Source organism: Triplophysa dalaica, chromosome 22, assembly GCF_015846415.1.
Source record: "Triplophysa dalaica isolate WHDGS20190420 chromosome 22, ASM1584641v1, whole genome shotgun sequence".
NCBI classification, from domain to species: Eukaryota; Metazoa; Chordata; class Actinopteri; order Cypriniformes; family Nemacheilidae; genus Triplophysa; species Triplophysa dalaica.
The window spans coordinates 9,928,798-9,945,348 of record NC_079563.1 but is presented as its reverse complement, the minus strand read 5'-3'; the positions used below and the strand labels follow the sequence as shown (position 1 = coordinate 9,945,348).

General features: G+C 38.6%; 1 protein-coding gene across 1 annotated transcript in view; it reads right to left on the bottom strand.

Annotated features, from left to right (window-relative positions):
- The window catches only part of nlgn2b (neuroligin 2b), a 68,099-nt gene that overhangs the window by 32,124 nt on the left and 19,424 nt on the right, over positions 1–16,551 (bottom strand). Inside the window, exon 2 of the mRNA XM_056736893.1 lies at positions 10,068–10,768. Within this exon, the coding sequence (XP_056592871.1) occupies positions 10,068–10,554 (487 nt within the window). The 5' untranslated portion in view covers positions 10,555–10,768. The remainder of the gene's footprint in view (positions 1–10,067; positions 10,769–16,551) is intronic.

The following is a 16,551-nucleotide window of genomic DNA, read 5'->3' as shown; positions in this document are numbered from 1 at the left end:
TTCAGCGGCCAAAACAAAAACGTCATGTGGATCAAACTTAACTTCCGGTAGCCATTCACAGAGTATCAATAACTGTTGAGTAGTTTAAATGTAATACAATTAATAAACAATAAAATAAATAAATCACAAAAAATAAAAAAATATATATTTTAAAATTTTTAATAAATTGTTATATTATAACAAAAAGGGACCGGACGTTAACTTCGGGCCAGGCGCACCTTCTATACTGTTATATAATGTAACTCTATTGGATACCATCAGGTCCCTTTTAACATCATTTCCATCCTGTTCTGTTCCACTTGAAAATGCAACGTTAAATGGGGCGCCATCTCATGTTTCTAAAAGACACCAGGCGAGAAGGTAAACGCAGCCTCAGGTGACATGATGTAACGGGCAGTTTTTCAGTGAAATTTCGGGAAGCGACGAATCACCGCTGTAATCGTTTCCGAGAGCTCCGAGTAAATGAGGTCATCTCGCACGGGCGCACGTGTGTGCGCCGCTCTGCGCCCGTGGGCCGAGCGAGAGGAAGACCGTCCGTATCTCCGTGACATAAACCTTCAGTTACTGCTAGCAATCTCCCAGCTGCTCCCACTCAAACGAGTGTCATCTTTCTCTCGTCCTCTCTCTCTCCTGTCGTGTTCTATCTGTCTCTTGTACTCTGGCAGGCTATCTGTGTCGCCTGCATCGCGCTGCTAAAATATAGCTTTTAATAAAGCATGCGGACGGTAAACGCTTGTTGAACCGGTAATAAAAATGTAGGATTCTGGTGGCGGAGGCAGAACTGTGACAGAGGCTAACACAGTTAGCCAGACAAGAACACAGCTGCCTTCCCACACGGAGCACAGCTGGAGTTAAAGATGTGTGCGTGTGTTCACGTAGAGATGACACTAATAGACCTTTCGTCATGAACCTCTGTCCGCTGTGTTTCATGGGTGCTTGCTACAGTAATCTCTGTTACTATTGCTCATGCTAAGCACTATGTGTGCTACAGATGTAAATGGTGCTTGGTTGAGAAAAGTAGCCTATGTATTTTCCTAGTGATCAAGCTTAGGTATTATATGAAGAGAACAGAGTTGCAAAGAGATATATTTCAATGTCAGGAGCGCAATGGGCAACAATAAAAAACAGGAGTTTTAATAATAGTCTATAGAGAGAACCACTACTTCCATTAATAGATATAGATGGTTTCATCGGACGCACGCACCTGGCCCAAAGTTAGGTTATAATGTGACAATTAATACCACGGTCTGTATGAATACTCAAATCAGATTGGGTGGAAGGTGTGCATTAAAATCGTTTAACGCACAGGTATTTCCAGTCAGTTTGATCAATGTTTGAAATGAACTAACAAAAACACTGTACAAGTGACCATTTTGAGTCAAATTTACTTCTTTATTCGTTAAATATTTGTAATAAGATTCTAAGTGCACAAAAACAAGGTTATTGTAGGACAATTAGATTTCTTCCATTCTTGTTAAGACAATTAGGCTGAATAAAATGTATTAAAAATGAAACAGAAAGACTATTTTATCTCCTGATTTTGGGGTGATCCAATTCACCCATTAGAATTGAAATTGCAGAAATGAAGCTGATATAAAGTGTTCTGAATCGAAGCCAGCATTACAAACTGTCCAATATCTGCTGAACAGTTACTCCACAGTTTAGGGCTGAGAGAGAGCGAGCGAGAGAGAGAGAGAGAGAGAGAGAGAATAAAGTGATATTTGCCTGCAGGGGTTTGTCATGATCCACAGCATTGGTTGCAACTCTTGGCGCAGTAAGAAACGCATGTGTCTCTCTACATGATATTATTTGGGTAATGAGGCTTTAGGTGAAAATATATAGTGGGATTCAAACATCTTTAGTTAAACGCTTTGCTTGCACTAACAAATAACATTATCAGCGTAAAGATGTTAAACTTTTAAGAAATAACAACAATTTTGAATATTTTATACTTATATTAATATATTATATACCTTTATACCTAATGAATGCAGGAATTTGACACAGACTCAAAATCTGATGATCAATGTTATCACAGTATGATTAGCCAAAGAAGCATCCTGTTTGCTTCCATGGAAAGAATAAAATCTGACCTTTTGATGACAAGGTCATCGCAACAAGTTTGCTTCTTTGATCTGTGACCTCAAAATGCAGCAGATTTGTTATTTTGCTTTATTACACGGCTCTTTAGAATGCTTGATTCTGATTGGCCAGTGGCGATATTTACAGGTTCGTTATTCCCAGATAACAGCCGCTCAAAACTAATAACACACGGTAACCCGGATGAAGCTAATCATTTTGACAGGTTTTTTTTTTTAAATTTCATATAAATATTTATTTTAAAACATACATGGCATTATATTTACAAATGATTAAACCAAATTGCCTGTTTGTAACATTTGAACATCATTTCTTACCTAAAAACCAAGACTAAACGGCTTTTCCTCGCGGATGGTCTGCATTCTATTAAAAATTTGCTAATAATATATTTCAAATTCACATTTCATGTCCAGTTTTTTTCTTAAGTGGCAAGTCGCTGTGTAATAAGCGGGATAATATACAAGCAGACGGCTGTTGTCGCAAAATAAGCCCCTTCACTATGATACAGTACCCTCACACTGTCAGGGCTTATTTGTGAGATGAAAACCTGCTGCCTGTACAATATCCCTTACTTTAAAAGTTATAAAAATCCTAAAACTTTTATGTCTATTTTTACATTTGTTGTCAAATCAGAAGGGCAGATTTTTATTCATTTGCTGGTCCCCACTGTACACTTTCGATTGGACTTTTAGGTTATTTGTGCAGATGTTTTCTTGATATGTACATAGCAAAGGTAATTTGGTCCGGCTGTCGTGCTCTGTGGGGGAGGGGGGGGGGGTTTGCGGATGAGAGGAAGGGGATTGTGGTGTAGTTGAACGTTGTCAGCCCTCTAAAACCACCACACACAACATGGCTGTGGCCAAACACATCAATATAACTGATATCTGATCTGCCCTGGGCCCGGGTTCAAAACGCTGCACTGACTAGACAAATACAAACACATTTGATCCCTCCACCTCTTCACAACCCCAGATATGTGCATACACAAGCATAGAAAAGAGCTTTATTTAGTGTAGCTTTTTGGTAAACACATTTTATTGGTCTCCATTTGGTTGATATGTCTATATTTTCTTTTGAATTAAGAAGAGCAGGTCTGAACAGCTGTGCTGTTGTTGGAGAACGGCATGTGTGAAGAGTTCAAAGTTCATCACAGTGGTGATTTGATCTGATCCACAGCTATCATAACATTCAAATGGCATTAAGGAGACCAAATCAAAACTCAAGTTTTGTTGCTTTTAGTCTACAGCATGTCTATTTGCCCCTTATTTTCTATTTACTGTATAAAGGTACAAGATTTTTAATATACGTCTAAAATGTTTCTTTTTCTGGACAACACACCAAACGTATTGATGACTCATCCTGCACTGATACATTTATTCTCCAATCAAATGCTGTCTTGAATAACGGCAGCAATTTACCAACCATGCTAGGACAGTCTAGGTGTTGGCTATTAAAAAAGAGCCCTTCAATACGTACCGCCCTCATTTCCTGTTTTATTAGGAAATCAAATTGCACTTATAAAGTTGTTTCTTGTGGTCCCTAATGCAAAGTTTTAAATGACATCTTATTTCTCAGCGGTTGCTTTTTCATAGACTTGATGGAGTGCTCCGTTCTCATTTATAAACTTTGTCTCTTCTATAGACAGTCTCTTTACAAAAGGCAACGTTCTGACCAGAATTACAGAAACAAATGACTCAATTGTTGACAGGAAATACAACTTAAATGAACACAAATAGTATAGCTAACCTAACGTTGATCACAGATTTTAGTGTGGTGGCAAATGTAAGCTCTGTTGGAAACATTATTGAGATCTCCTTTTTAACAGAAGACATATGTAAGATGCAGGAGACAAATGCAAAAGATTCCATTTATTTGATCTCAATTTTAGTATATCAGGATATTAAAAATATTTGTTTTGTGTTTTTAAACAACTGATTATTCAGAAATGTATATATTTAAATTAGATTTTTTAAAACTGAATCTCAAAAGTAATAAAAAAAATTCTTGACATTATTGAAAACAAAAATGTTCTCTGCATACCATTTTGTGCGATTGTCGTTTTGCTTAACTTGCTTATTTTTGTGGATACACATGTTGGATTTTGTGAATTCTAAGGTAATTTTAATGAAAAATCTTCTTAACAGAGTCCTGAATGGTAATGAGGGCCAGTGAGGAACGTGATCCGTGTGTGTGCGTATCATGCGCAGGTCATCAATCAGCAACAGCATTGATTTAATATTGATCAGCCCGGGCTATAATTCAGCAGCTCTATCACACGTAGGCTTAAAATCAGATCCACATCCACAGTAACCTATCCTTTCACATACAAAATAGAGCACATCTTACATTCAGTATTAAAGAGCCCGTGTCAATGAGAAGCTATATGCACGCAGTGTATTGTAATGCACATTCAAACGTTTGCACCCCCTTTCTGTCTCTCTATTTCTGTCTTTCTCTCTCATGCTCCCCCGCAGAAGAATCCTGATCCAATTTTCACCTGATCAAGAGCTGCTCGGATGTCAGAAATAGCTCCGTTTGTTTGAGGTTTGTTCTCGCATAAAAAGCAGTTCACACCGTATTTCATCTGCAGCGTCGACCAACTGGTTATTTATTTATTAATGTTTGAAGACGGCGCTCCCCTTCCCCTCAACCTGCAGCGCTACCAAGCAAATCTACATTTATACAATGCTGTGAGGTTTCGAATGACTATTGAACTGTTACCATCCTTCTGTTTTTCTGGGCACCTTATTGATTGTATTAAAAGGATTTTTTTTATTTGGAGCACAGCCTTGAATGAAGAGCGAGCTATTCTCCAATCTCCTGGACGAAACACGGGTGAAATCAAATTTTCCTGTGACGCGACTGCGAATTTGCCCCACCTTTAACTCTGAATGGATCATAGACGAACATCAAGGTTCTTTCAAAGTCAAATGGCCACAACGGAAAGCCAGCTAACCCAATTCAGACTTACATTTGCATATGAGGACGGAAACACCGATGCTCACATACAGCATTAAAATAACCATTTAGATACGTTTGGATTTTACACTGTATAAATAAAAGACTGCATCAAACCCACGTGAAATTCGTCTTTTTATATTAGCTTTGAAGCCATCTGTATGCTAGTGTACTGCATAAAATAAATGGACCAAAATCCTGATGACTCATGTTGAACTACACAGATTTCTGTAGTATCAAATGGTATCTAGAATGAGAATGCGCTTGCTCCTGGCAAGCAGCAAATCATGGTTCATGGCTGTGACGCTAGTAAAGCCTGTAAGCTGATTTTTTTATGGAAAGTTTAAGGAACATTAGCAAACTGCTGTTTAACATAACACTAAGCGCTGCGTTATATAATTGGTTTTCTCCAGTTCACCAAAAAACTCAAATGTATTCACCATCATGACGATCAAAGAACTTTTATAACGGTTCTTCTGCAGAACACAAAAGAAGATATTTTGAGAAATGTGTGTTTTCTGAATCCATACAATGGAAGTCAATAGGGGCCAATGTGGTTTGGTTACCAACACAAAAAACATCACCATTTACAATCACCTATAAATGACATGAAATGTCTAAACTCACATGGGCTGATGTGTTTAATTTGTTCAATTTCTAATGCATAGACAGACAGAGAACCTTTATCTATCAATAAAAGAGCTAATCAGAAGTGCAATTCATGCCTGTCAATGGAAATCTCTCTGATTAGCTTCAATAACTTGAAGAAAGAGCGAGTGAGAGAGAGACAGATAAGATAATTACAGTTTCTTCCAATCCTTCGGCTGCGAGCCACATTTACACATCCAAAAACGTGTCCAAACATCCCACGTTAAACACCCACCAAATGGCGAACTAAATTGTGGTAAAGGAGCCAGATCCATTAAATCCCTCCCAAACCTGTGAATGATTCTCGTTGCTGCTATTATGTTGGAATCCCCGTCAGTGAGAGTGTGCTGGACGATGCACCGATAAGACTCCCCGGCATGGCAGCGGCGCTTGGCAAAGGAAGCGATGAGCAGGAAAAGCGTACACACCTCCACAACGCTGTCAGATGTATTACTCATGCCTGTGGAGGCACTGTTACCCTGGGTTGTTGTGAACAAATGGGTTTGTCTTTGCTTTTTGTTCTTTGGGCCAGTCTTTAAATCGCAAAGGCGGAACAGAAGTCAAACCTAAAACGGCAAGGCACGAAAAATGTGTGTTTACACACTTGTGATGTGCCAGCCGCAATGTATTTACACAAGAATCAAAAAAGTCTGGGGATAGATCTGACAGAATTCCTATTCATCCAAATGGAAGTTGCTCAGTCGGATGTACACGGTCTTCTTGCTGCCATTAGTTTGAAAAGTTCAGCCAAAAGTGAAAGTTCTTTTATCATTTACTCACCTTTTACTCAAACCTGTATGACTTTCTTTCTTCTGCAGAACACAAAAGAAGATATTTTGAAGGCCGTTGGTGACCAAACCAGCACTGACTTCCGTTGAGTTTTATTGTATGGACACAAAACCGCTGAGACATTTCTCATAATATCATCTTTTATGTTCCACAGAAGAATATTTCTTACACTCAGTGCTAAGTGGTTAGAGCATGGCGCTAGCAACGCAAAGGGTTCGATCCGAGGATTGCACATAAAAATGTAATGCAATGTAAGTTGCTTTGGATAAAAGCGTCTGCCAAATACAAAAATGTAAATGAAAGAAGAGTCATATACAGGTTATAAATGACAAGAGGGTGAATAAATCAGAATTTTTTGTTTATTTTGGCAAGCAGTCTGCAGATCCACGGACAAAAATGCACTGCGGATACACAATTGTATACACACAAAACCCTTGTGTATATATACATGCAATTCATTCTTCTAATTATAAAAGCATTTTCTTTTCTTTTGGTGTCCCAGATTTGCTCATTATTTCTTTTTAGGGCAAACGTCTATTTATGCTCTCAGAATGTTATTATTTCCACTTGTTTGCATAAAAAACATCTGGACCTTCAGTTCAACGCGTTCAGAAATCTCAGCTGTGACCATGAACATGCAGGTGATACAAAATGTGTGAAAGAACAAGATCTCTTCTTTCTCGGTTTTTCCTAGACAGCAATGCAATTAAAAAGTACATTTTGCTTCCACTGTACATCTTGGATTTTTCGACTTAAAAAAGTCAAGTAATCCAATATGGTTTCTCCACCACAGTTTAAAAGAGCACTTTAGCCCAGATCAAAAGTTTTCCACAATTTTAATACATACATTACACGAGAAACTCTCGGATAAATTGCACTATTCTATCTGCCTTTACTCCATCAACAATTGTCTCATTTGCTTCTGCTTTTTTTCTCCCAAAGAAGTTTAAAAGAACCACCAGAGACAAAGTTGATCCTTAAATGAAGCATAACTGTTGTTCTGCTCAGTTGTGCTGAGTGCTAAGCAATAACTGTTTCCTCTGGGGACAAAAACACCAATGGATGTATCATCCCACTTTAATCTATAGCACTTAGTCAATATATATCTACAAATTAAGGAAGACTGATTTATTATATCACTATAATGGACAAACAGACACATTAACACACAGAAAGAGTACACTGAGTCACTACAATGCAAATGTGCTATTAGTATTAGGAGGCCTACTGTGTATATGCTTTCATCATTAAAGAGCTCTCATCTCTGGAACAAACACGCTCGCACACATTGCCTGCCATACTCCCCTGACTATGACAAGCCATTCTGAGAGCTGGCACAGTGAGACATTACCCAGCAGTCTCTGCACAGCCCATTTACAAACTGCAGTGAGGCCCATTTATCAGAGACTTTAGCACATGCTCAGATCGTTGCCTGTGCAGTTTCAATAACAATCACTGACTGGGGCATGTTCAATATTTCTTACACTCACTGTAGTCTTTAGCTTGTTCACTTTCAATGTAGGCGATGGTTTTGTATGTACCGAATGCGATGGGTATCATGGGTATGTAATGGGTATGTAATACACCCCCATAAGAAAGATGAAAATCTTATAATGTATCTTATAATTTTACAATATATCAATTTTTCCTTTATACATTATTGAAATAAAACTGAGAGCAACTGGAAAAATTGCTTGAGTCTTAAAGGGATACTTTACTAGCAGTCAAAATATCCGCTTGTTTCACTTATCCTAAATGAATATGACTTTCTTTTTGAAGAATAATGCAGTCAGAGTATCATTTTACTTCCAAGTGGTAGAATGGAAAGGTAATGGGTGTTGACTTTTTGAAGCTCCAAAAAGTGCATCCATCGATCAAAGAACTGCTCGACACGGCTCCGTGGTCTTAACAAAGGGCGTCTGGAGGGAATCGATGCGTTTGTTTTTTAGAGAAATATCCATATTGACAGTGCTAATACTGTTGATGTCTAGCTTCCGTCATCTCTCGAATGCGAGTGAACCAGAGGCTTGTTTTTCCAGCATGTGACGGTGATGACAGCTCCCGCCAGTGTAGACGCTATTCTATTATAACTAAACGAAAATGCAGCATTCGTCACCGGAAATTGCGATACGCTCTGCCGGAAAAACAAGTCTCTGGTTCAAGCCTCGAGAGTTGACGGAATCTAGACATCAACATTAAAATCAATGTCAATATGGATATTTCTCTTAAACGAACACATCGTTTCGCTTCAAAAGACCTTTGTTAAGACCACGGAGCCGTGTCGAGCAGTTCTTTGATCGATGGATGCTCTTTTTGGAGCTTCAAAAAGTCAACACCCATTTACTCCCATTCTACCGGTTGGAAGTAAAATGATACGTAGTATTATAACTCCAATTGCATTAATCTTCAAGAAGAAAACCATATTCAGTTAGAATGCCTTGAGGGTGATTAAAACATGGGGAAATTTTGATCTGGTAGTAGAGTATCCATTTAACCCTCTGGTTATTTAGGACTTGTACTCCTTTTGGACACAATGACTGAAAACCTAAAACCTAATGTTTATTTTTTCCTTGAAAAAATTTGCAAAATATTTTTAATCAATATAATTTTTTCATTAATATATCAGAATTGAAATGAATTTTATAGTTTTATTTACTATTTATGCAATCATTTTGATCTACTATTTCTTTTAATATCTATATTTTTTAATTCCGGTCAGGATGACATATAATAGTTTCGTACCTTATTGATAAAGTAAACATCAGACATATCATACGGTGGTCATTTTTGACCAAGTACAACAAATGTGACTATTTTTCAGGAACATTAAGCCTTTTCCAATTGTCCATGATTTTTTTTGTTCACATAGCCAGTGTCATAAAAGTCACCAGCATTTTGAAAAAAAAGCCTGAAGAAGACCAGACGGTTAAGTGTCTCAGATATTTCTCATTAGAAAAAGAGATCTCAAAAATAATACATCTCAACAATGCAACAAACAGAGCTCAGCTTTCCCAAACCTGCAATCAAAAGTCAGTACAAGTAAAGATTTCAAATTATGAACTCAAACTTTTCTCAAATCCCCAAATCCAGATTATTTTACGACAGCTATATACTATATTCATTCTGTGGTTATTCAATTTCAGGAAGACATCTGAGATTAAGTCAAGGAACTAAAGCACAAATCTCCTGAACTATAAAAGCGCAACTGCTGAGCAATAAAGTTTTCATCAAGTCAACAGATTAGCTCCATTATTTGGAAATTAAAAACAGAGGGATCCAAAGGTAAAACGGAGAACGGGTTGTATAAGAGCACCTTATTTGGAATTACAATGGTTGCATTTGAATTCTCTACTTAAGTGAAGCTCTATAAACATGTCTGTATCCCCAACCGCTACAGTTAACCCTGCAAAATCCCACAAGATGGATACCGATGATCCATTTCCCTTAAGTGGACCGGTTTAAGATGAGAAAGTCAATGTATGTTTTTGTGTGCTTAGAAATATGTTTAAAATGAGTAATGATGAACATGAACAAAACAAAGATGAATCCATGTTTGTCTATGTTAAACTCACCGTCCTCTGTGGGAACGTAGACATTGAGGTAAAGACAGTCTTCGCTCTGGTTCTGCACGTATGCTGCTGCTGCGTCCAAGTTGTCGGTGAACCACACAGGAAGCATGATCTCCGGCAACACCCCGTGGATATTCTGGGGGCACACTGGTGCAAACTGGGTAGCGTTACGGATGTCCTGCCAGGAGCCTGGTGCCTCCGGGGGCTGGAATCGCCTTTCGCCTACTGGCGGGGTGGCGTAGGGGACGCCCAAGTACTGCTCGACCGGCCCTAGAATCTCGTTATTTAACTCTTTGCGTATGCCCCGAAGCTTCCCGTAGGCTGTGGTGACCATGGGGTGCTTGGCGGCGGTGAGGTCTGCCCGCTGGCAGGAGGAGAGCGTCAGGCGAAGCGCCAATCCCAACAGCCACACCAAACAAGTGTCAGATACGCGGCGCGGGCAGGAGCGACCTGACTTCCGCCGCGATCGCGCCACGCCCACCAATGACATGATTCGAGTGGGGTGAGTGATAGGGGATGGAAAAACAAGGGTAAGAGTTTCTAAATCGCAACGTTGGGATACAGTAAGGAAGCGTAAGGGGTTCGAAGAAGAGAGGCGGGTCTCCTCAGTGGAGCAAACAAGACGCCTGCTGACCCAGAAAGCTGAAGAACTTCATGCTGACGTTACCTCAACATGCTTCTGTTGCAATCCGCTTATTAGTTTCCTGCAGGGATACAGAGAGAGACACACAAGAAAAGAGACAGATATCATTAACCGCAGACAGTAAAATATGCATACCAACATTATCAAACCCAATAAAAGGTAATTACAGTATTGCCTAAGGTTTAAAAATCATATCAACCATAAACATGTGAAACATGAATCTAATTAAATATCGTTTGTTCCTTTGCGCATAATCTCTCTACTAATGTTTGTTTAATATCTTGACTGAAAATATGTATTTCCTCTCCCCCGAGGACTTTTCTGGAGAATTCTCCAAGGCGCATAATTACAGATGCGTATCTGGACCGTGGGCCGTGCCGTCACGTCGGAGCGAGGTGCGCCAAAGCGACACAAATTCACGCTCTGGCACCGGGGGTGTGAAACACCGAACGTGCCGCCTAATTGACTTCCTCGGAGGAGACGACAGCACCGAGCGTCTTCATTTTAAGTTCCCAGCGACGCGCCGCTGCTCTAGATTCTTGGTTCCTGCCTCCTCTTGGTTCCACTTGACTTAGCTGTGCTAGTTTCAATCTCGGCAGAGTAGATGAGGCATTTGGGTGTAATAACTGTCTGCCGTCAACAGTCTATGACAAAATCACACCCATTTCACTGTGAGCTAAAGCGTATGTCTACAGGTGGGAATTAACCATGTGACATAATGATCTATGAGGAAACGCTTAACTCGAGAGGTACTGTAGCGTTTACCTGCATTTTCAGACATTATGAATAAATGGCCCAGTTTTTGTGTTTATAATTTTTTGCAGGCATGTAGAGATCGGAATATGTGGTTTGGGAATGATGATGTCTTACGGAATCTACCGGGGGCTACTGACAGAATGGGCAATAAATCACCATTTATGTTGAACATCATGAACCTTTGCTTAAAGGGATAGGTCACCCAGAAATGCAAATTCTGTCATCATTTCACATCTGAATGGCTTACTTTCTTCTGCAGAACACCAAAAAAATATAATTTGAAGAATGTGTGTAACTGAACACAGCGCTACCCATTCACTTATATTGTATGGACAAAAAACAATGCAAGTGAATGGGTTGTTTGGTTACATTCTATAAAATATCTTCTTTTGTGTTCTGCAGAAGAAAGTCATATAGGTTTGAAATGACAGCTTTTATTTTTGATGAGCTATCACTTTAAATATGTGCTAGAGGCATCTGTTAGGAACAGCATGTAAAATGACCATGTAAAGATGCACACTACATAAAGTATGTGATGAAGACTTCACTGCATGAAGTCAAGACACTGAACGCATTTAGGCTCAAAAAGTAAACCACTGGTATTTAAGTCTATACATTGTTTTGTGATTGTGGGAAAATCTGTAGAACTCTGTGCCGTTATATTGTAGCTATCCTCTCGAGACCTTGGATATTGCTGTTTTCCAGAAAATGGAAAGTACCTGTTTAACTGATCACATACTGTGTTGTCAAAGATGACAAGCACTTTTTAATACTTTTTGTGGTTAGATATTTGCAAAACCCATTAACAAACATTTACATTTACGCATTTGGCAAACGATTTTATCCAAACCGGCTTACATTGCATTACACTATACGATTGTTTCTGAGTAACATAAAGAATGACTAATAAAAATGATTTATGGCAAAAAATACAAATCTTGTAATATGGAGATACACGGTTTCAGAAGGACAGCAGCAATATGCTAAGATGTGTTAAACAGAACTGCTCTCTTATTGTTAGCGGAAATTATTACAAAACCAGAACACTAATAAACACGTAAGAGGCTGGGTAGAAGTTGGTAAAAGAAAAGTTTCAAAATTCAGCAAAAATCCTAGAAACAAACCAAAAGAAAGCTGCAACTTTTTCAAAGAGACTGTCAAAAAGGGTTTCAAGGACCAGAAAAAAGCTTTGACTGCCAACAGACACAAGTCATGAAAACTTTGAAAAGATGTAGGCTGACATCTCAAGAACAGAATGCCAGCGTGTGTGGGAGTAGCGAGTGTAGTTTGGACACCGTGAGGGCTGTAGATCTGCTTTAAACTGACAATCGTCCCACCAGCAATGATCAGAATCTACATTGACAAAATAGAGATTGAGGCAAACCTCCCCTCACAGGCCCTGAGCAAACTGCTCTTTTCTGCAGATCAAAGCCTAGAGACTTTATAGAGGAGTAAATTTATGCTAAAGCAAATGTGTGCACAGCCGCAAAGAACACACGGCCCATCCGAACAGCTGAAAAACATGTACATTTGCACAGGAAAAAGAAACCATCTTAGTGAAACATCTCCACTGCATCCTCACAGGAGGTGGAAGACTCTACAAAGAAATCAGGAGTCAAGTGCGAAGACAGAATCATCTAGCGTGTGCTTTTCTTCAAGCACTCGGCATCTCCATGGCAACCAAAGCCTCGGCTAATCAACCCACCAGCACCAAACCTGGACACAAAACACCTGAGTAGAAAATCACCAACGGCAGAAGATAAAAAAGGAAAATTAAATAAGATGAAAGAGAGTTACGTCTTTAAACACATGGTAAATAAGTGTCATAAATACACTGTTAAGCTTACATGTACAACCCATGTATGGATCACTGAAGGCAATTATTTCAGTGACACTTTCATTTAATGGTATGTTAGCTGTTAGCAACTGGAACCATTACCAAAGTAGACAAAAATAATTGTACATTTTTTTGTTCTGATAAACACAAAAAATATATTTTGAAGAATTTTCATTTTGGGTGGAGTATCCCTTTAAATAATCAAACTAGTGGTGTAAGATATCAAAAGTATCAAAATATTGCCAATATTACAAATATCCCAATATATACATTCCAACAGTTTGAAATAACTGAATGATTCTAATCACTGATACTAAATTTCCACACAGATACCGACTCTTCAGAGTGATATCTGTCAATAGTTTCGTGGGTTTTTAAACTCTAACCCTGTGGCGTCCATAAGGGGGGGCCCATAGCCACCCCCAGAAAAACACTGGCCACCCCATTGCACCCCTAACCAGAAAGATTTTTTTTATGTTAAAAATAATATTATTATTTTATTATTAAAATAACATGGACATTAACACAGCACCTTAACATAAAATAAACTAGTCTAGTGTGTAATTTTTACTGTAACATATTGCAGTTGAATTGTTTTGGGACAGTTGAGTTTTCTATTTGGCTCTATATAATAAATAGTTATAACTGTATACTCTCAGCATAAATGGCAATGCCAAAACTGTTATCTTCCATTAGATTAAGGCATAGTACATTTTAGTGTATTCTGCCACTGTAACATTTAAACAGCCCCATTTGGCCTCCCCATAAAAAAATATCCTGGGGCGCCACCACACCCATGAACTAAATTCCAAAGGTTAAATTCTTTTTTACTTTCTGGATGTTATTAATTCATGTAACATCTATTTATATTGAACATCAAATTGGTGATGTTTCTAAACATTTTAGTCTACACAGAGCACAAATTCATTGCATTTTCCCATCCTCTTTTCATCGACAGGAAATATCGGCCCTGATCATAGTCCTTTATTAAACTATCAGTCAAAAATCTTTTTTATCAATGGTCTATATATAGGTGTATCTCTAGTAATAAGTTACGTAACAGGGCTCCAGACTGCGACTAAATGTTCACATTTTGTGACCAGTTTTTGAGACAGAGCGAGCTTACAAGTTCTTGCGCATGTGCTACCTGCCAATTAGGATTTTTTCTAGTTGTTAGATCTCATGTGAAAAGACGAGTAGATCGCGAGCCCACCAGTGTAGGTCTATGTGTGTGAGAAGGGGAGAGTCCGGAGCAGTGGGCCGTACGTTGCTGGGTGACTGATGTTTCTCGCTGTCCTCATGTCGGTCACAGCTCAGCTCATCATTGACAAGTTTACACAACGTGAACGCATTACTACGATTCGCTGTTTGCTGTGACGGATTTTTGGAGCCAGAGGATGAACGGTTTTATATTTGAGACGTTTAAAGCGAAACTTACTGCGGTGGAGTTCAGAATGATAAAATCATTTCCAATCCGATCACAACAAGAATGAACGAAAGGCAAATTCTCTTGTTAAGTTTTGTGTGAAGTTATCTTTACATGTGTGTTGTGAACAAGATTATGCTTCAATACTATAAACAATAAAAATATACTTTTTCATATAAAATGAATGCACATTTTCTGTAGGTTCAAATGAATTCAGTACTAATTTGGTCTGGTGTATTCAGAGTTTAAAGTCCCAGTGAAATAAAAAATGACAAATCTTATTTTTTCATGAAATACTGCACCGTTTATAGTAAATAGCTTATCAAAGTGGGTAAATTTATTTTTCAAATTCATGTACCCTCATAATCTTCAGTTAAAATCAGAAAATGAACTTCCACCCTGAAATGACTATCGATCGCAAATTAGTTAAAATAGACGGCTTGGCAGATCATCCATTAACTCCTCCCCTTCAACTGTTTTAAAATCAATGCAACAGCTGTTTTTACACATCCAATCAATTCTCTACATACCGTGCATGTTTGTATCTCCTCTATGCCCCGCCTCTCTGAAACGAGCAGATTTTTAACAAAGCTCATCGGTCTGAAAAGCGAGGTGTGCTATGATTGGCCAGTTAACCAGTTTGTAGTGATTGGTCGATTACTGGAAGCGTGTGGCGGAAATGTAACGCCCCTTACCATATTTGGAACATCAGGTTCCAAATCAATTCTACTGACAATACTGACTTTCATATACATTTGGGCGGTCTAACCACAAACTGACGTGGATTTGTGGGGTTGTGGTTACACGAGGCGTTTAAGGGAGGTCTTCGCGTTTAGATAGAATGCATCTTTTGTTCCGACACTTCAATTTTTGCAATTTTACATGTCTATTACATGCGTGGGCAACTTATAACACACCAAAGACACAGAGAAAACATGTGTTCGCGCCATAGCACGCCTTTAAGGTTAAATTTATGAAGCAAATAGCAAAAAGACTGTGAAGACAGGGAGAACGTCGTTTCCCCAGAAATAATCGAGAAACTAAGCTAGTTATGTTACATTTACAAACATTAAGCATTATATCACATAACGTATATTGCAGCCATTTATCTCTAATATTGTGCAGTCATTTTCGGCATATTGATGTCATAACAGAACTGTCTTTTGTAAACTGGAAAACAGAAAAAAATGATTGGCAATTAAAACAATTTCTTCAAGAAAATGAATAAAGCCAGTTTTTCATATTATAAAACCAAGAAACAAAGCAAAAAAGCAACATGGACTCAAAGTACTAAAATGAATTTAAATTCACCCCATGTTAACAAGTAAATGAATCCTATTTCTTTAAAACATGTGGGTTCAATTTCTATCCAGTATATTAAGAAATACATGATGGGGACATGAAAATGTACTGCGTAACAGGATGACCCACTTAGCGGACTCATTTGTCGAAGTAACTTACAGACATTTATTAAGGTGAATTAACACTGATGGCAATTTAATTGCTGGAGGCCACAGTGTCGCTGTACTGTTGCTTGCTAGCAGTCATTCCTACTCAACTGCACTGTGTCCAGCTGAATAAGGAGACAGACCACAAGAGCTGCACCGTCTGCTATCCCATTGGCGGTTACTGCATTGCATCACTGCTTATTTGCATAAAGTAGTTCAATAGCCGCTGTTGCTTTCATTGGAATAAACGACTTCTGGTTGCTTTGCTTGTGCAAATCGTTTGTCAATGTGAATGTCCCTTTACAAGAAATCTTTTACTCTACCCCTCGAGCAACCTGGGGTTAAGTGCCTTTCTCAAGGGCAGAATGGTGATAGCT